Source organism: Penicillium subrubescens, assembly GCF_028828155.1.
Source record: "Penicillium subrubescens strain IBT 31985 chromosome Unknown utg000004l_segment0_segment0, whole genome shotgun sequence".
In the NCBI taxonomy this organism is placed as follows: Eukaryota; Fungi; Ascomycota; class Eurotiomycetes; order Eurotiales; family Aspergillaceae; genus Penicillium; species Penicillium subrubescens.
In genome coordinates, this window is record NW_026643154.1 from 2,395,067 (window position 1) to 2,416,375 (window position 21,309).

At 36.4% G+C, this 21,309-nt stretch overlaps 5 protein-coding genes across 5 annotated transcripts; all 5 read left to right on the top strand.

Moving 5' to 3' along the window:
- Nucleotides 1-11,217: 11,217 nt before the first annotated feature.
- Nucleotides 11,218-11,754, top strand: N7473_005930 (uncharacterized protein; the record flags this gene model as incomplete). Its single annotated transcript, XM_057151870.1, has 2 exons — nt 11,218-11,370; nt 11,431-11,754. 2 exons carry the CDS (start codon nt 11,218-11,220, stop codon nt 11,752-11,754), a joined length of 477 nt encoding a protein of 158 aa, XP_057009675.1.
- Nucleotides 11,755-12,747: 993 nt separating this feature from the next.
- On the top strand, nt 12,748-13,614 carry N7473_005931 (uncharacterized protein; the record flags this gene model as incomplete). The annotated part of the gene is made up of 1 exon (XM_057151871.1): nt 12,748-13,614. The coding sequence occupies one exon, from the start codon at nt 12,748-12,750 to the stop codon at nt 13,612-13,614; it is 867 nt and encodes a 288-aa protein (XP_057009676.1).
- A 1,322-nt stretch (nt 13,615-14,936) lies between these two features.
- Nucleotides 14,937-15,176, top strand: N7473_005932 (uncharacterized protein; the record flags this gene model as incomplete). The annotated part of the gene is made up of 1 exon (XM_057151872.1): nt 14,937-15,176. The coding sequence occupies one exon, from the start codon at nt 14,937-14,939 to the stop codon at nt 15,174-15,176; it is 240 nt and encodes a 79-aa protein (XP_057009677.1).
- Nucleotides 15,177-20,206: 5,030 nt separating this feature from the next.
- N7473_005933 (ATP-grasp fold subdomain 2) lies at nt 20,207-20,691 on the top strand (the record flags this gene model as incomplete). Its single annotated transcript, XM_057151873.1, has 2 exons — nt 20,207-20,414; nt 20,492-20,691. 2 exons carry the CDS (start codon nt 20,207-20,209, stop codon nt 20,689-20,691), a joined length of 408 nt encoding a protein of 135 aa, XP_057009678.1.
- Nucleotides 20,692-20,970: 279 nt separating this feature from the next.
- N7473_005934 (ATP-grasp fold subdomain 2) lies at nt 20,971-21,222 on the top strand (the record flags this gene model as incomplete). The annotated part of the gene is made up of 1 exon (XM_057151874.1): nt 20,971-21,222. The coding sequence occupies one exon, from the start codon at nt 20,971-20,973 to the stop codon at nt 21,220-21,222; it is 252 nt and encodes an 83-aa protein (XP_057009679.1).
- Nucleotides 21,223-21,309: the final 87 nt, after the last annotated feature.

The following is a 21,309-nucleotide window of genomic DNA, read 5'->3' on the forward strand; positions in this document are numbered from 1 at the left end:
AGTATTCGTTAACGATTTCCTTACTACCTATTATCGAAGTAAGAGTATATATACTTAATAAATTAAAGACCTTCTCTTACAACAATTTAAAATAAAAGACTATAGCGAATTAACCTAATTTATTAGTATTCGAATTATATAAGACTAATTAAAACAAAAGACCTAGCTTAATTAAGCAGCGTATATTATAAAGATAGCTACCTAATTTAACCTACTAAATAATAATAAGCCTATTAATATACTACTACTAATTACCTAAAAACTTAATTTAATCTTATTAGAACTAATTAATCCGAAGTACGTTAAGCTATATTAATAAGAATATAGATTAACCTTATTCCCTACTATTTAGACCTAGCCGGATACTATATTCGTTAACTAATTACTAGCAAAATTGCTTACTCGCTATAACGAGAAGTACTTAAAAGCTATTAATTATCTGATTTCTTACCTATATTAGACAAAATACCTTTCCCTTTATTTCAATAGTGAAATAAGAGCTTCTATCTTCACTACCGCTTTAGATATAAGCTTTACTAATAATCCTAATCAGAAAAGCTCTAAAGGATTTATTTTTTGCCTATTCGGAGGCCTAATTAAATAGAAATTACGTAAGTAGAAGACTATTACTATATCTATAACCGAAGCCGAATTACTTACAATTAGCTACGTAGCTAAGTAGCTATGTTAGATTAAACGCCTCTTTTCCTTTATCTAATTTAACCCTAACTAATTAGATATAATTTAATGTAATAATAAGCAGACAGTTGACCTACTTATATAAGAGAAATCCTCCTTCTAAACTAAGCTTCGTTACGTTAATATTTATTAACTTTAGATTCGCTAGGAAGTTTAGGCAAAATAGCTACGAATTAAATAGATTAAATCAGCTGAAATATTAGCTAATAGACTTACTAAGCGTTTACTACTAAAAAATATACTGTTTTCGTTTAATAGCTAGGTATAGAAATCCTCCCTATTTATTAGAAGGACCTAAACTTCCTTTCTTCCTCTGTTTTATCTTATTCAGCTCTTACTTTGCCCTTATATCGAGAGCTAAGGGGGTATATTAATATATAGATATACAATACCCCGCACTAAGCGTATAGATAAGCAATATATATCGGACTAATCAGATATCTACTACTACACGATACGATAATAAGATATCAACTATCTTATTAAATAGAAAGAACAACGAGTTTCCTAACACTCTTGTATTCCCCTATATTACTCTAAGACTTTTATCAGTCTTTTTCCTTAATATTCTGCTATATACCCAAAGTTATAAATACTACCTGTTTTCCTAGTTAAATACAACAAGTTTGATACTATTTCCACTCACGAATAGAGCTTAAGGCAATTCTGATTTAACTATGTTGACCCTCCACTATTTAACCTATTCGCTACCGACCTACCTCTATTGCACTTTCGTCACTCTTCTATAATCGTGGTATTCGATCGACCTGTGTACGCCTACAAGCATACGCCTTAGGGTTTATGCACACAGCGTAAATCCGACAGAGAGTATACTTAAAAGGAGTTAAGTATACTATAATTATTAAGATAGATTATTATAATCTTACTTACTTTATAATAACAAAAAAGCTTATATAATAATAAGCTAGATAAGCGGAAATACTAGCCTAATATAATTTTAAAATTATATATTATAAGGGAACTAAGAATATAATAGTAGATACGCTAAGTTAATAACTAGACTATAAACTCGGAATTAAGGAGGTAGTACCTACTATCCTAACTATAGATAGTAAAGGGTATATTATTTATAACCATTAAATTATTATAGTAACTAGTAAATTATAGAATAACGAATAGCTTAAGAAAATTCGAGTTAATACTAAAACTAATAAGTTACTTTAAAGGGTTCTAAGTAATAATATAGCCCTAATAAATAATAGTCTAATCCTTATCTATAGCTTAGTATATATTCCTAAGAACCTCTAAAATAAGATTATTTAATTAAACTATAACGAACCTATATAAGGATACCTTAGTATTAAAAAAATAGTTAAGAAAATTATATAGAATTAGTATATCCTAGTATTATATAGAAAAGTTAAAAATTATATTTAGTAATATAACTTATATTAATAAAATAAATTATTATAATATATACTATATAGAGGAATATAATTAATAGAAGTTCCTAAATAATTATAGGAATAGATTATAATAGACTTTATTATAAAATTACCTATTTTAGAGGGTAATAATATAATTATAGTAGTTATTAATTAACTAACTAAATACGCCTATATAGTCCTAATAACATAAACTATTAATATATAATAAATAGTTAATCTATTACTTAGATATATATTTATTTATTATAGAATATTAAGCAAAATTACCTTAGACAGAGATAAGCTATTTATATTTAATATATAGTAGTTACTTACAGATTAACTTAGTATTAAGTACAGACTCTTTATTACGTATTATCTATAAATTAATAGATAGACTAAATAAGTTAACTAAACTCTAGAGTAATATCTTTAATACTATATATCGGATTTACGGGGTTAGCATAAATCCTTCTGCGTACACAAGCAAGCGAGTGTGCACGGTTAGTCAAATTAGTATATAATTGGCGAAGAATCGTATAGGTTAGGTTGAAAGGGTCGTACGATTCGGCTTAGAATCGGAAGTTAACTTATAATAGAAGAATACTCTAACTTTATCATAATTATTAAACTTGATTCAACTAGCTATAGAAAACAGGCAGTATTTATAACTTTATGAAATTAAGGCAATACGTCAGACTAGAATCTTATAGAAATTAGGAGAAATATAGAGTGTTAAAGCTCTTTTGTTATATATACAATCTGTTGATATCAATCGTTAAAGATCATCGTTACGTAGACGTTCTGTAGTATTCTGTTAAGTTCGATAGCTCTTATAGGCTTATACACCTACTTATATCGATACACCCCCTTAGCTCTTAATATAAGGTCAAAGTAAGAGCTGAATAAGAGATATTATTAGAAGGAAGAGGATTTCTCTGTAGGTAAGATCTCTATACTTAGCTATTAAATAAAGGTAGTATATTTTTCTGTAGATAAACGCTTCGTAAGGCTATCGGCTATTATTTCGGCCGATTTAACCTATTCGATTCGCAGTTATTTAGCTTAGACTTCCTAGCGAATCTAAAGCTAGTAGATATTAATATAACAAAGTTTAGTCTAAAATATTAATTTCTTACGCGTAAGTAAATTAACTATCTACTAATTATTGTATTCGATTATATCTAATTAGTTAGTTTCGAATTAGATAAAGGAAAAGAGGTATTTAATCTAGTATAGTTACTTAGCTACGTAGTTAATAGCTAGTAATTCGGCTTCTGTAGTCGATATAGTAATAGTCTTCTGCTTACGCGATTTCTATTTAATTAGGCTATTAAATAAGCAGAAGATAAATCCTTTAGAGCTCTTTTAGTTAGGATTATTAGCAAAGCTTGTATTTAAGGTAGTAGTAAAGATAGAAGCTCTTATTTCGCTATTAAAGTAGAGCGAAAGGTATCTTATCGTATAGAGATATAATATTAAATAGTTAATAGCTACTAAATACTTCTTATTGCAGCGAGTAAGCGATTTAGCTAGTAATTAGTTAGCGAATATAGTATCTAGTTAGGTCTAAATAGTAGGAAAAAGGGTAGATCTATACTTTTGTTAATATAGCTTAACAATTTTCGGGTCGATTAGTTCTGTTAGAATTAGATTAAGTTTTTGTGTAATTAGAAGTAGTAGTTTTAGGGCTTTCTAGCTATTTAGCAGGTTAAATCTAGTAGCTATCTTTTTAATATAGGCTGCTTAATTTAGCTAGGTCTTTCGTTTTAATCGATTACGTACGATTTGAATACTAATAAATTATATTAGTTCGCTGTAATCCTTTATTTCGAATTATTCTAAGAGTAGTCTTTTAATTTACTAAGCGTATAAACTCTTACTTTTGTAATAGGTAGTAAGGAAATCGTCGACGAATACTATAATAATTATACGATTATCGGTATAAAGGGCAGGGTTATTAGGGTAAGGTTTAAATCTAAGTAAGAGCAGTATCTCTTTAATATTATCTTCCTATCGCTTACTAGCGATTCGTAAGCTATATACTACTTTATATAAGCGTAAAACTATCGATTTCCTGCCTAATCCTAGGGGATATTAGTAGTAAACTTCTTCCTTTAGCGAGCTATTTAGGAAGGCGTTGATAGTATCTATCTAAAAGGTTTTAAGGTTAAATCGTATAATAATCGCGATAAGTGTATAAAACGTTCTAGCTACGAGCGTACTAGTATAAGCGTCTTAGTTGTTAGGAACTTATATATCTCTATGTATATATAAGCGGGCTTTAAAGTATATAAGATAGCCTAATTCGTCTGATTTATAAGCGAATACCTATTGTATTAGGATAAACTAGTAGTAGGGGTAGTCTAATTAGTTAATTCCTTTATAATTCGTCTAGTATACGTATATAACTAGATATACGCTTATTAGTTTAAATATACGTATATCTATAAGCTTATTAAATTTAATCTGTATAGCTTAACGAAATTAGCTCTCGAAAGGGTAGCTAGCTAGCTAATTATAGCCGGATAGTATAGGTAGAATAGAGAATATTAGAATTTTTAGCTACTTTTATATACTTTAGTCTAGTAGGAAGGCCTGTATAAACGCTATAAGGTTAATATAAGGGCGCTTAGCTTTACTATAGTCTTAACTAGTATCTGAATTAGAACGTAGGCGTTTAGTCGATATTAGTAATTCGTAACTAGAAGGGTCGAAATTAGTGTTATTAATAAGCACGAAAGGCTATATCTAGCTAGATTAGCTAGTATCTTTAATATTAGAAGGGTCTGATTAGTTAGATTAGTCGAATTCGTCTACTTTAGGATTAAGTAGAGGAGTAAGCGGTTAGTCTCTAAGAATTTCGTTATAATCGCTTAGAACAGTGTTATTTTAATTAGAAGTAAGCTGAAAGTAAGGCGAATATAAGGTTTCGGAAGGCTAAGAGGGTTAATAGGATATAAATTAGTAGTTATACTAGGGCTTCTCCCCCTAGATTATACTATATCGTCTGTTAGGAGGTAATTAGTATATCGATATCGTTAAGGATTCTTATTGTTTCTTTATTATTAAGAGTAGTAATCGGCTACGATAGATTGCTATCTTTATAGATACGAATCTTCTAATTAGGTAGTAAGGAATCGTAGAATTCGTTCTCGTTAAATTATACGTCCTATACACAAATCACTCAGCGATTAGAGGGTATCTAAATTCGCTAAATATTGTATACTTTATAGTCTACTAGGTAGCTAATAGCTATACGTAGCGCTAGCTTAGCTAGTCTAGGAAGTTTGTTAATACGTACGTACGCTTTATATCCGAAGATTTATATATTCGAAAGGTTAGGTTTAGCTTATAGCTAATATAGGGTATTGTCGCCTAGATAGGCTATAAGTACCTTATATAGCGATTACTAGTTGATTAATTAGTGTAGTATACAATTTTGAATATAAACAGCTATCTTAGCTGCTTTAGGCTATAGATAGCTTAGTAGGTTTATATTAATCGTTATCTGCCTAGCTATCTTTGATATTAATACACTATATTGTTTAGCGTAGCTATTTTAGTTAGGCTAATAGGGCAGAGTAGTCTCTAGCTTAATTCCGTAAGTAGTCGCTTATTAATTAAAGAAGTTAGATAGTGTCTTTTCGTTATTTAAATACACTATAAGGACGCTTAGGTTAAATTAGTTTTGTACGAAATCGATTTAGTTAGAAAGTGATTATATTAAATTAGTCTTCGAAGGAAGGTCTTACGCTAGCTAATATTTAGTTATAGGATTAACCGAATATAATAGGTAGGACGTTTTTGTAAGCGATTACTCGAAGTAAATAAAGTCCTAGTGCAGAGATTCGAATAGTCGATTATATTGTATTAGTAATCGAGAGATTTAACGTAGTGAATTAGCTAGTTTGTATACTTCGTAATAGCTTATAGGCGAGGATATATCTTTAATAGTAATATTTAATAAGTGCTCTAGTAGTTGTGCTATAACGTTGTGGCTAATATAGCCTAATCGTCGGTGCTATTAGTTAATAGTTTTATCTAGCGGCTTCTTTGTGTATAAAGATAGGGTAATCTGATCGAATTAGCTAGTAATATTATTATTAAGTGAATTAGAAGTAAGAGATAGCTAAGAGATAGGTAAAGGAAGGATAGGTAAAGGAAGGGAAACGTGATTAGTAGAGTATCTAGTAGTAGATATTTCGTCCTATTTAATTAGATAAATACCTAATTTCGTATTTTAATCGGTATATTAGCGTACTATCCTTCTCCTCTAGCGTATAGTCTTTACTATTTAGATAGATTCTAGCGCTTATAGCTCTTTCTACAGAGATTAGGTTGATATAGAATTTAGGGTAATATATAACGTGCTTAAGGGAAAACTAGTTCTATTAAGAGATTGTATTAGCTTTAAGATAAGCTCTCTATATCTAAGGATAGTAGTCTTAGTATTTCCTACTATAACAGAGGAAACGACTAGCCTATAGTTTAATAGTAGATCTCTGTTGTTCGTAATATAGATAGATACTCTAGTATTATAGCACTAGGTATTATTTTTCTTAGCTAGGATCTAAATCGTGCTTATAGCTTTCCTATCTTCGGCTCGGAAGAGGTCTTTAGCTTACTATTTCGGGATATAGGCAGAGAAAGTATCCCTAGTTATCGTTTCTTTGTCTAGTAGAGCTTACTCTAGCTTACGTATACGCTTCTAATTGCCTGATTTAACTAGCTTTTAGTGTCTTTTGACTGTAAGGTCGTACGTAGTCTTAAATACAGGTAATAATTCGTAAATCCTTTAGAAGGTCTGTTGAATTTCTTTGTCTAGCTCCTAGCCCTTAGGCCTAGCCCTTAGGCCTAGCGTATAGGTTGATATATAGGTATCTGTTGAAATCGTGGTTGCTGTTATTAGGTAGACCCTAGTAAGGGCAGGTGCCCTTTCGGTGTAGTTTCGGTGGTTTTTCGTTATTATTATTATCAGGATTTCGGCCCTAATAGGTTATATAAGCAATCTGCTGTCTGCTTCCGCTAGTAGACGATAGTAGGGCTGATCGATATTAGTTAATAAATTAATTGACTAGCTCTATTAAAGTAGGCTGCTTTATCCCCTAAAGGATAGTGTTATATTAGAACGAGTAGAAGCTTTGATCGTAAGGTTGAATAGCCTCTAGGAAGTTATAAATTAGTGATAAGGGATCTTAGAACTAGGCAATATTAGCCTGTTCACCGTCGGCTTAGCAAATCACCTATTTCTAGTACTATATAACTAGATTAGAAGGCTTAGTAGGCGGCGTTTAGCGCTTTAATATATCCTAATTGCGTAGGATTTAGCGGTTCTTCGATTAGCTAGATAGAGCGAATATAGTACGTAGCTTTATAATAGCTTCGCGTAGGGATAGGCTGTTAACGATTTGCCTTCCCTTAGGCGTAAGTAATAAGCGAATACCTTACTTTAGTAATTCGATTGCGCGTATATAGCGAAGGTAGTCTGATTTCGACGACTTATACTCGCTTAGCAGAATCTTATAGATTGATAGCTGATTAGGTATAAGATTAATTAGGTGTGTAGGTTATTTGTCTAAAGTGAACGTATTCGATAGTCGTTTAACTATATTAGATATCTATAGCTTTATCGGCTCCTGTAGTAGCGTAGTAGGCTATTTATTAGGATTAGTGTATTTCTATACACTATTAGATAGTGTATAGTCTTACACAGTAGTATACTAAGGGATCTAATACGTGTGGCACTTTAAAGGGTAGTTAAGCTAGGTGGCTTGAATATTAGTCGAATCTATTACTTATAAAGCGAAAGTGATAGATAGGTAAGACAAAAGTAAGAGATAGATAAGGCGAAAGTAGTCGAAAGATTAGAGAAGAGTAAATCCGAAAGCTTTAGCAAAAGGCTACAGCAATCGGGCTTATAACTATCGAATTTACGGGGTCAGCATAAATCCTTCTACGTGCACAAGCAAGTGAGTATACACAGTTAGTTAAATTAGTATACGATTAGCGAAGAATCGTATAGGTCAGGTTAAAAGGGTCGTACGATTCGGCTCAGAATCGGAAGTTAACTTATAATAGAAGAATACTCTAACTTCATCACAATCATTAAACTTGATTCAACTAGCTATAGAAAACAGGCAGTATTTATAACTTTATGAAATCAAGGCAGTACGTCAGACTAGAATCTTATAGAAATCAGGAGAAATGTAGAGTGTTAAAGCTCTTTCGCTATGTGTACAATCTGTTGATGTCAATCGTTGAAGATCATCGTCACGTAGACGTTCCGTAGCATTCTGTCAAGTTCGATAGCTCTTATAGGCTTATACACCCACTTATGTCGACACTATATAACTTCTAGTAGGATAACTAGATAGGATTACTATTAATAGTATAGTTTGTATATAATAATATAATATATACTATAATAAAAGAAACACTATTCTTTATAAATTATAGGTTTAATCTTACTATTATTAGAGAGCTAATCGGAAAATAACTACTTATAGAGTTATACTAACTACTAGCGACTAGCTTAAAGTAATTATACCTATAACTATCTAGAGATATTAAGTTTCTTAATATATATATAAAATTATACTATAATTAATTACGCTAGGAGGCGCTAGACTTCTAAAAAGGGGAGAAAGTTTACCTTTTATAACGTAATATTTATACTAGGTAACCTAATATAAAACTTAACTACCTTAAATTAGGACTATTCAAAATTATAGAAAAAATAGGACTACTTAATTATTGTCTAAAGCTACCTAATAGTATATAACGTATTTATATAATATTTTATATCTTATTATTAGAAAAAGTACTTCAAAATACTAAAATCGCTATTAATATAGAAATAGAGGAAGAAATAGAAAATAAATATAAGTTTAAAGAGATCTTAGATATTAATAAAATTAGCAGAAAACCTTATTACCTAATAAAATAGAGAGAATATAATATCTTAGAAAATATATAGGAACCTATTAAGAACCTAACAGGCTACTACTAGCTAATTTAATAATTCTATTAATAGGAGATAAAGAATCGCTACTCAACTTAGAGATATTTAAACTATCTTAAAAGGAAGAGGGGAACTAAGTAATCTCCTAGAATATTTAATTAAAGTTCGGATTCTTAATAGTAGAAGCTAACTATTAAATATTAATAGTAAAAGTAGTCTACTTAAGGGACGTTATCTTTTTATCTAAAATCTATAATAGTTTAGTATTATTTTCCGATATTTTAAAACCTTTTTACTTTAAAAAAGCTACCTACTTTTATAGCTAATACTACCTTAATATAGCCTCTGTCGACATAAGTAGGTGTATAAGCCCCTAAGAGAGTGGGTGTATAAGCCTATACTATCGAACTTAACAGAATACGACGGAACGTCTACGTAACGACGATCTTCAACGATTGATATCAACAATTTGTATATATAACGAAAGAGCTTCAACACTCTACATTTCTCCTGATTTCTATAAGATTCTAGTCTGACGTATTACCTCGATTTTATAAAGATTATAAGTACTGCCTGTTTTCCATAGCTAGTTAAATTAAGTTTAATGATTGTGATAAAGTTAGAGTATTCTTCTATTATAAGTTAACTTCCGATTCTAAGCCGAATCGTACGACTCTTTTGACCTGACCTATACGATTCTTCGCTAATCGTATACTGATTTAACCAACCATGCACACTCGCTTACTTATACACGCCTAAGGATTTATGCTGACCCCGTAAATCCGACAGCCTCCTAATACTATTATTACTTATTTAATAACTATTAATAAAACTGTCGGATTTACGGGGTCAGCATAAATCCTTAGGCGTGTATAAGTAAGCGAGTGTGCATGGTTGGTTAAATCAGTATACGATTAGCGAAGAATCGTATAGGTCAGGTCAAAAGAGTCGTACGATTCGGCTTAGAATCGGAAGTTAACTTATAATAGAAGAATACTCTAACTTTATCACAATCATTAAACTTAATTTAACTAGCTATGGAAAACAGGCAGTACTTATAATCTTTATAAAATCGAGGTAATACGTCAGACTAGAATCTTATAGAAATCAGGAGAAATGTAGAGTGTTGAAGCTCTTTCGTTATATATACAAATTGTTGATATCAATCGTTGAAGCTCGTCGTCACGTGGACGTTCCGCCGCATTCTGTCAAGTTCGATAGCTCTCATAGGCTTATGCACCCACTCATGTCGACAATAACTCTATAAGGTAAGGCTATAAATTATTTAACTTAGGTTTTAATAAATCGAGTTTATCCTTATTCTTTTTAATATTAGAAAATAGCTTATCTTCTATATAATATAATAAATCCTATTCGCGACTAGTATAGAAATCCTATCTATATACCCGGCTAGTATAAGTATATAATATATACTTCGAATAATAATAACTCCGATCTATTATACACTCTTTACCCGACTTATAATAATAATTATAAGGAACTAAAGCGATAAAACTATTAATAATAATATACTTAACCTAATAAATATAACTAGTAACTTAGTTATAACTAGTAGAAAGTTTCGGGGTACCTTCGAGAAATAAGTTAGCCTTATATTTAGGTATAGTAAGGGAGTATATCGAGAAAATACAAAATTAGAAAAAGTAATAGTATACGGAGGACCAATTCAAAAGTCTTGCGCCGTGCACAGGCCACTGGCCCTAAAAAATACTGTATGGTAGATACACTAATATCCTACTCAGCCCCCCTGCCCTGCCGATACTCTCTCCCCTCTCTATATTCGTTGCCCCCTTCTAGTCTAATAATCTCTTGGATATGCCTACCAAAATTGGGATCCATGCCGAACACATGATAGAGGTAGATAAATGGACTGTTTCGGCTCAATGCTCGGGGCTAATGAGATCTGTAGTACAATATGCTGCCTGAATTTCTGAAAACTGCACTTTCCGGAGTTCTCCCTGGTGGGCAGGTCATGAAGACCGCAACACTGGGGCCGCTGAACTTTATGGCAGGCTGGGACAAGCTCTACGATTCCTCGTTACCACTCACGCAGAGCTGATCACGGACGTCGACGGATGGGTTAGACCTCCCACGCCCAATCAGCGTGTCTTTGAAATTTTTGGATCCTACGCTTATCGAACCGGAATGTCTTATCTCGACGGCAATATGAATCTCCTCAAGAAACAAATCTTCCTGGGTCACCAGATCATAGGAGACAAGTTATGGAGAGACAATATCAAACTAGTCAATGCGGGTGACATCAAGGGTGCCAAAGTAATCATGGGCAAGTTGCAACAGGTATATATGACTTTCCTCTTTCATGAAAACAAAGGAGAAACCTTATCTAACTACCTATAGACTGTCGGTATATTCAATTACTTGAATTATGGTGAACTGCGCCCGTACATGGACGCGGCTTGGGCTCAGGTGGCAAAGGGGATGGAATACGCAGATAAGCACATGCCTGAGCTCAAGGGTATTCTGGCTATTTGGAAGGAGTTCGAGCCAGCATTCTATTCGAACATGGTGAAGGTCGCACAGGATAATTTCTTGTCGAGGATCTCACAAATAGCCGCCAAGTACCCATTGGGAGGATCTGTGAGCAATGATGCTGTGACCAAGATGATCTATGAGTATGAGCAGTTGAAGAAGGCTGTAGATCAGATTGCATTTAAACTGTAATTATTTGCTTGATTGGGTGTTGTAGACAACTATCATCGTCTGATTCCAAGGACCAGATAAAATTAAATGTTACAGCCTGGAAGGATTTTTTTGTTCCAGGATCCTTCCCAGAAAGCCGCAAGCGCAAAAAAGTTCACATTCATCTGTCTCAGACCAGAATTTTCATACGGAGTTTTTAATAACAACCTAGTAGTAGACCTAGTAAACCTGTTCATGCCAAATCGGGGCCCCAAGTAACTAGATACATGAGTGCATCATACAAGTACTCCAACGAGATAGATAATAGGTCCGAAGTGCTCAACAGCCCCGAAAGGTCAGATATGTAGTGATTCGGATCAATCCAAGCCCGGATAGGCCTAAATAGGACTAATAATTGCGGGATACCTTCCATGGCTCCTACCTGCTCCAGGGATTTGATGTAGTAGATCCTGCATCCGGGTCTGGCATGCAAGTGTGAGCAGGTGGCCAGATGGACTTATTGCTGTGGCCTAGATTCTGCTCAGTATTCTGCCGGTAGTAAAGTTCTGCCACCAAGACCCGAGTTCTTTGAAGCCGCCCCAGGTCGCGACTTAAACTCATCCACGATCTCATTCTAATGAGAACTTTGTGAGCATCTAGATTTTTCATAGGCGATATTTCACGTAAGATGCAGTTTCGTTGAAGAGGAGAAGGGGCGATTTGGAGACGGATCAAAGTTACAGTATCATCTTTCACTAGGGCGATTAATACCTTTAGAAAATGGTGCTATAGATGTAGACAGTTGTAGCAGGCGGTAAGCCCATCCGACCACCTGCTCATACTCCCTGCCATACTCGAGGATCCACCTCTTCCGTTTCGACAAGACAGAGTTACATCTCACAAACGAGACCTCCTGTCCTTTGTTTGCTGATATGCAACCTCTATTCCAAACCTTGATATTTCCCTCCTATCTTAGTTTTTCTCGCTGTTTTCTGCCAGCACCAGCACTCACACGGGCAAGGAACGCTTGTCGTCATGAAGGCTCTGCACGCTATCGGACATCTCAACTTCATGTTGCCGGTGAGATCATGTCCGCTACTACGAATTCTCAACAAGCCCACGTGCATCCAGTCTCGCCATCCAGGGCGTAGGACGCACTTTTCTGATGGACGTATCCCCTTTTCTCCAACAGGGAAGGTCCCCTGGGAAGGCATTCACATGTCCCGCTGCAACACCCACCTCAAAAAACCCGATCTCCCATGGGGGTTTTCTATCTACCGCTGCACGTACAAGGACGATAAAGCGTGGGAGCGAATACTCCAGCTACTCCAGGATTCAGTTGAGGAGTTCCTTGAGGAGGGCGCCCCTGATCTGATTCCCTACCACCAGCTTGTTATTAATGATGATGTTACAAATTTTGACGGTGCAACCTCTCACGAGATTCGCGACCACTTTAATGCCTGGGTTAAGGAGCAGCTATCGCTGGTGGCGAACTATCCTGAAAGACTACATATGTTCGGAGGATCATGTCCAGAATACTCATTTGGAGCGCGTTTCAATTATGCCCTCTTTGTGGACGATATCTGTTTAGAGTCTCTTGACCATATGACGTCGCCTGTGGTTAAAATTTTGTACAAACAGTGGGGTAATTTGACTCCCGAGGAGAGAAACTATAAGATCCACCCTGATTGGCATGATGGAACCACGGAGATGGATGAAGAAGATGTCGGATGGATGTATATGTGTGCCGATGAATATGTGGAGTTATATGATAAGTTCGAGTGGTCCTATTTTGATATGTGGTACGCCTTTTATATGAGGCCGCCTCTAATGGACGGTCAGGTACCGGAAAGACGGGGGGATAGGTCCGAGCTGCCAGGATTCTGGCGGATCAAGAAATAGACCTGACCATTGGCTCCTGTTTACTCTCGAGGCTAGCATTATAAAATGTTGCGTTGGGAAGTCTTCTAAGCTGTGATGCCCCTTATAGTATACTCGTTAGGAATATGTTGACTAATCTCGGCTATCGACCTAGAAAATAGTTCTATTGAAATATAACCCTTATACCGGAGCCTATATATGATCGTTCTCGCGATATCCTCTACTAGTAAATATTTATTACGGTCTTCTTTATATACGAATGTCCTTGCGTTTTGTTATGATATACTCAATGTGAGGTTATTCACGGATGTGGATGCCTGAGGCTCACAAACCTCTACCGGAGCGGCAATGTAAAGATATACTCTATAAGTCAGGATAGAGGCCTGTCAATCAGGTAGGAGAAAGGAACCAAGTCAATTGTTCAGAAAGGTCAAAGACTGTTTCTTGAGGAATGTAAAACCTCTCCAACATGGATCAATTTATATACAGTCATATCGCTCAAAACAGGAAGGAGATGTATCCTTGGTAGGGGAATGGGAGTGGGGGAAAACACGAGGCTTGTGTAACCTCTACAAGGGCGTTCCTTGCAGGAGTCCGTACACGTACTGGCAGTGAAGCCCCAGTGAACCTCCACCGAAAGCTTGGCGGCTTACCAGGGTCCTGGTAGCCTGAGGCACCGGCATTTGTGGATAACCTCATGTCAGGTATATCGTAACAGGCAAGCTTCCATCAAGGGATCGGCGGTTCTTCGCCATCCATCCGCGGGGGGATCCCCTACGGGGGGATGCATGGAAAGGTTACACGAAGCCTTGTATTCTTCCTGTCTCCCCTCTCCCTCCAAGGATGCATCTCCTTCCTGTTCTAGATGATGAGAATGTATATATACTACTTTCTGAAGAGGAGGTTCTACGCCCCTCAAGAAACAGTCTTTGACCTTTCTGAACAATTTGATTTGGTTCCTCTCTCCTACCTGATTGACAGACCTCTATCCTGACTTATAGAGTATATTCTTACACGTTTCGAGACTAGCTTATCCGAGCTGGTTGGCTGTTAACATAGAATAGATAGCCTAGGACTAACGGGTTTTCTATACGCTTAGTATTAATAACTTAGATATGGAAGACCTTAGCTATATTAACCTTCTTTACTATCAGCTCTATGGAAAGTTTTAGATCTGCGTCTCTGCGTTTAGCGTCTTGCCTATTATATCGGCTATATCTGCCTAAACAGGAGTCAGATGAGACCCTGACCTGGAGTTATAAATACTCGAGGACGCCAGCCCGGTCGATCTCGTTCGGAGTGGGACTTTCAAGTTCACTTTCTTTCCAATTTTATCTTTCAAAATGTCCAAAGTGCTTAAGCAATTCGAGGATGCTATCTTCAAAGGAGGGCTCTATAAGAAGCTTTTCCAAAAGCAGACACCAGGGAAGCGCATTGCGCCTGCGCAGGCGAAAGACAACGATTCGAAACTTCAAATGCGCCTCGACGCCGGCGAATCCAAAGATGGCATGAAGAACGTCTATTTGCAGGTCAACTCCCAAGCGAAGAACGACTCTCTGGTTGTTTTAGCGCTAAGTCTCTAGGTCTTTACCTTAAAGTTACTTAATAAGCTCCTTAAGGTCTATATCTACCTTAATAAGGTATACCTACTTAGAGGTATAAGTAGGCTTTACTTATATATTAAGGAGACAGCGCGTATACTTAAGCTCCCCCTAATCGATTACACTAATCGGTTTATCCTTATCTTTATTCTCTTCGAAGTATGGGATATTAAAGGTAAGCGTACCTATAGTTAACGATTAGACTATAATAGAATAGTAATTAGTTATCTGTAATTCGCTATCTATTTAATAGCTTAATAGCAAAATTAAGTTAACCTTATAATTACTTAGGAGCTAATATTAAGAGGGTTTATCTATACGATTGTTCTTCCTAGCGTAATATTTTATCACAAAATTAAACAGCGTATGAGATAAGCACTACTATACTTACTTATTATTTAGCCTTAACTATTCTATAAAAGCTTAAAGGTCTAAATAGTCTAAGAACACTTCAATTAATACGTACTCCCTTTAAGGTAATACTACTAATATTTAAATAAGTATATAATAGTAAATAGCTCCTAATTTGATATTCTATAGAGGGTCTGTCGGATTTAAAAGGTCGGCATAAATCCTTCTGCGTGCACAAGCAAGCAATTGTACACGGTAGGTCAAATCAGTATACGATCTGGCAAAGAATCGTATAAGTCAGGTCGAACGATCTAGTCGTAGATCGTTAAGGGTCAGGTCAGGTCGTACGATTCGGCTCAGAATCGGAAGTTAGCTTATGATAGAAGAATACCCCAACTTTATCACAATAATTAAACTTGATTCAACTAGCTTTGGGAAAACAGGCAGTATTTATAACTTTAGGTATATAGCAGAATGTTATAGGAAAAGACTGATAAAATTTTCAGAATAACATAGGGGTATACAAGAGTGTTAGGAAACTTGTTGTTCTTTGCGTCATGATGTGATAGTTGATATCTTTTCATCGTATTGTGTAGTCGTGTTCTGGGATATTGATCCGATTAGTCCGATATGTATTGCTTATCAACACGCTTAGTGCGGGGTATCGCACATCCACATGTTGACAGTAATCACAATAGTTATCGTAAACTACTAAGAAGTATATACCTTCTACGTTATATAGTTACAGATTATGCTTTATATCTTTTATAGATAGCTACAGATAGGCTTAAGCTCTCTACGCTCTGTACTTTAGATACTAGTAAGCTAATATTCTTATATAGAGCTATCTACAGCTGCCTTTAAGTATATCTATAACCTTAGCTTAGACTTTTATTTAAATAAAAAATCAGGAGAAGTGATATCGGTATTAAATAAAGGTAAATCAGTTACTAGGCTTCTAGAACAGGTTATCTTTAGATTATTTCCTACTCTATTCGACTTGTTTATCGCAATAGGCTACTTTCTGCTTGCTTTTGATACCTACTACGCTCTAGTAGTTAGAATATTATCTGTCAGCTATATTTATATTACTATCTGTATAAGCCTCTAGAGAGTACAAACTAGGAGAGAAATAGTTAATATATCGCGATATAAGGACGCTTAAGAGCTTAATATTAAATACACTAGCGGAGCTAGAAATAAATCGGTCGTTATATAGTTAGTGTAAAAATATATATTTGAAAATGGTAGGTAGGGTATATGAAAATTGTCAACATATGTGTGTGTATATCCCTGCAATAAGCGAGCGTATGTATGCGTATGCGCGCTAATGCAATCGGATGCATAATTCTGTATCCCCGATACACCGCTTTATGATATACGATACTGATTATCAATTATTGCATCGGATAGAAAGAACGAGTTTCCTAACACTCTCGTATACCCCTATATTATTTCGGATTCTTATTAGTCTTTTCCTGTGATATTCTGCTATATACCCAAAGTTATAAATACTGCCTGTTTCCCTAGTTAAATTGAATAAGTTTAACACTATTTTCACTCACGAATAGAGCTCAAGACAATTCTGATTAAACTATGTTGACCTTCTACTGTTTAACCTGTTCGCTGCCGACCTACCTCTATTACACTTTCGTCTCTCTTCTATAATCGTGGTATTCGATCGACCTGTGTACGCCTACAAGTACACTATACTAGGGTTTATATATACAGCGTAAATCCGACAGTTATAAGCCCGATCGCTGCAGCCCTTTGCTAAAAGCTTTCGGATATCTTACTTTACCTTCACTTTCACCTTATCTTTCTATCACTTTCGTCTTATAAGTAATAGACTTAACAGAAATATAAGCTACCTAGCTTAAATATCCACTAAAAAGCTACGTATACTAGACCTCCTAGATTACTGCTGTATAAGACTATATAGTAAAAAATAGTGTATAATAATACGCTAATCCTAATTAATAACCTGCTACGCTGTTATAGGAGCTAATAAAGCTATAGCTATTAGATATAGTTAATACAGACTAAAAGACCCCTATACGCCTAATTGATCGTATATTAAATCAAATATCGATCTATAGAATCCTTCTTAACGAATACAATTCGGCTAGATCTGATTTTAAGTAATATATACGATCAATTTAATTACTTAAGTATAGTATTTAAGTATCTCTTACACTAGAAGGAAGAAGAATTATTAACGGCCTATTACTACGTAATATAATTATATAGCTACGTACTATATTCGCTTAATTAGACTAATCAAAGAATCGCTAAATTTTACGTAATTAGGATATAATAAAACGTAAGAATCTACTAATTAATTTATTTAAACTAGTTATATAAAGCTAGAAATAGATTATCTGCTAATTAAAAGGAATTTAGGCTAATATCTCTTACTTCTAAGACCCTCTTGCTTTAGTCTACGACTTCCTTAAAGCTATTTAACTAAGTAACTAAGGCTTCTATACTTTCTAGTATAATACTATCCTTTAGGACTTATAGTAGCCTATACTTACTAAACTAGTTAATCTCTTTGTTAACTAATATTAACTAATTGTATTACCTAGCTATAGGCGAATAGTATACTAGACCTATTAGGGCCGAAACCCTAATAACGAATATAACGAAAAGCTATCGAAACTAGGCCGAAAGGGCACCTATTTATATAAGGGTCTACTAAGTAATAGCGATCACAATTTCGATTAATATAGCTATATTAATCTACTAGTCAGACTAAATAATTAGAAGCCTAACAAAAAGGCCTAGTAAGCTTTTAAAGAACAATACGAATTATTACTAAGATTCAAATAGCCTATAATTATATAATCAAAAAGTGTCAAAAATTAGACGAATCAGAAGAATTAGACAAATTATTAACTAAAGAACTAATAAACGAATTAACTAATTTAACTAAATCAGCTAGTAAAAATATATTCGTAGTATATATTGTCAATATATGTGTGTGTGCGTATCCCCGCAATAAGCGAGCGTATGTATATATGCGTGCGCTAATGCAATCAGATACATAAATCTGTATCCCTATACACCGCTTTATAATATACAATACTAATTATTAACTACTGTATTAAATAGAAAAAGCAACGAGTTTCCTAACACTCTTATATACCCCTATATTATTTCGGACTTTCATAACTCTTTTCCTGTGATATTCTGCTATATACCCAAAGTTATAAATACTGCCTGTTTCTCTAGTTAAATTGAATAAGTTTGACACTATTTTCACTCACGAATAGAGCTTAAGGCAATTCTGATTAAACTGTGTTGACCCTCTACTGTTCAACCTGTTCGCTGCCGACCTACCTCTATTGCACTTTCATCTCTCTTCTATAATCGTGGTATTCGATCGACCTGTATGCGCCTACAAGCACACCACACCAGGGTTTATGCACACGGGGTAAATCCGACAAAAATTACATAATCACGAGTGTCGGGAAATTTTTTGATAGGGGGTGTATTTTGCTAGGGAAACAGGCAGTATTTATAACTTTGGGTATATGGCAGAATGTCACAAGAAAAGACTGATGAGAATCCGAAATAACATAGGGGCATACGAGAGTGTTAGGAAACTCGTTGTTTTTCCCCTCTGAGGCGATAGTTAATATCGTATTGTGTAGCGTGCTATAAGATGTTGATCCGATTGGTCCGATATGCATCGCTTATGCACACGCTTAGTGCGGGGTAAGCATATCCACGTGTTGACATGAGCCCTAGTAGAGGGGGTTTATATAGTGGAAGGGGGTAGAGGAGGGAGGGGTAGTAGATAGAGAGCGTTACTAGGAGATAGCTAAATAGTATATAAAGGTTTAGGGAATATAGAGGTATAAGGGGTATTACTATAGGGCACTATTTATTATAGCAACAATGATTTTATTATAGCCGTAGGTTATATAGGCACGTGTCTGAGGCTAAGGTGATATTCCGGAGTAACCGCAGAAAGCACTTGTCTATATTATTATTATATATATATAAGGCCCGAGCAGTATTTGTGAGGTCGAATGTATATTTTAGTGGTGGGGCGGGCTAGCCCGAAAGTAGTCTAGTTTGTAGTGTCATAAACGTCCATGTAGTGCCATTAGCAATTCACTTGATATAGGTTTGAAACGAAAACCACGAAGCCACCACCCCCACCACCGCCGCCTCCGCAACAACCAACTAGTAATAGCTGGTGTCGACTAGAGTGGATCTTTCCGGTGAGATAGAAAATTTCTCTAATCATTAAGACGCGTGGCAGCACCTTTCGTCTGTTTGCGATCTGATTTCTTTTCTTTAGGGGCTATAAAAGCGACGATGCTTGGCTACTGTCGTGGCTGGCTGGCGGATCTCTCCTGAAGATGCAATCATAGAGCGGTTCGGATTTCCAGTTCCCGATACTAAAAAGATGTCAGCAACCTCGATAGAATCCAGACACCCCTAGACTTCTGTTCCCTGCCACGATAAGAATCTATGTTTTTCAATCCGCTTTCACCAGCGCTCAGCCAGTAGAGTAGTTCAGTCCCTGGCAGGACCCGGCCAACTTCGCGGATAAGCATACCTTCGAGTATATCTAGCTCCGGAAGGACACGGCCAAAGAGCAAATCGACGAAGCCATCGCAAAAGAGTATGACTTCTATTTCAACTTCATGTGGGGGCAGCACGAGGATGAGGTTGCTGGGATTGACGCCTGCAAGTACTTTGATAGCTTCGACCTGCCCTCCATCGGCCAGGGGAGCGTCGTGCTGGGGCGGTCGAAGAATAAGTTCTATCAGCGAGCGCGAGCGACTAACCGACCGCGCGTCCCCGGAATGACCAACTACCCGCTCTTTGTGAAGGCGGCCACCAGCTGTGCCAGTATGTTCATCTCACCGCAGTCGTTGGCGTGCAGGAATATATTCGGGACTGAGATCATTCGATGGTGGTGATTGAAGTCGGCGAGTTTCCTGTCCCACGGGCTCCCGAACGATACACCTACCCTCAGGGCTTTCGGCCCTATGATGACTTCCTGACCTTTGAGATCAAGTTCCACCCTGAAACGAGGGTCACACCTATGGAATTCGAGGAGGACCCGGTGCCATTCCAAAGTTTGCAGGCGGTGGCCGTCGAGGCCTTCTACGCCAACGAGATGTAAGGCCAGAGCTGGTGCAACGTCGACATTCGCGTGCCGCCACCGGGGGAGGGTGAGCGTGTCGCGATCGAAGTCAACCCCATGCCCGCCTGTCTTTCTCCCGCCGCCCCAGGATTGGGATGATGCCTCGGTCCGGAAGTGCTTCCCTGGCGGTCACCGCGCCCTGATGAATACCCTCATCGCCACACATCTGATGGGCCGCTGGACCTGCACGCAGGCCAGCAACGCGTGGCCGAGGTCTACGACTGCATAAGCAACAAGTACGACGACAGCATCGCTAAGATGACTCGACTGGGGGACATCTACGATGAGGTCCTGGCCACGGTCGATCTAAGCTATGCCACGATTCTCGATATCGGGGCGGATACCGGCTTGTTTGGCCGCGCCCTGCTCCAAAAGCTCCAATTGACTCCCCCGTCCGAGCTCTCCTCAACCATCACCACCAACGACCCCTCCTCCTCTCACAGAAACTTGCCCTCTCCGTCACCGCCATCGAGGTGTCATAAGACATGGTCGATGAATGCCGTAGCATAGACGCCTACGACACAGTTCACAGTTCACCATGGCCCCATACAGGAGCTACTATGCAGCCTTGACCTTCCCAGAATCGACTACATTATC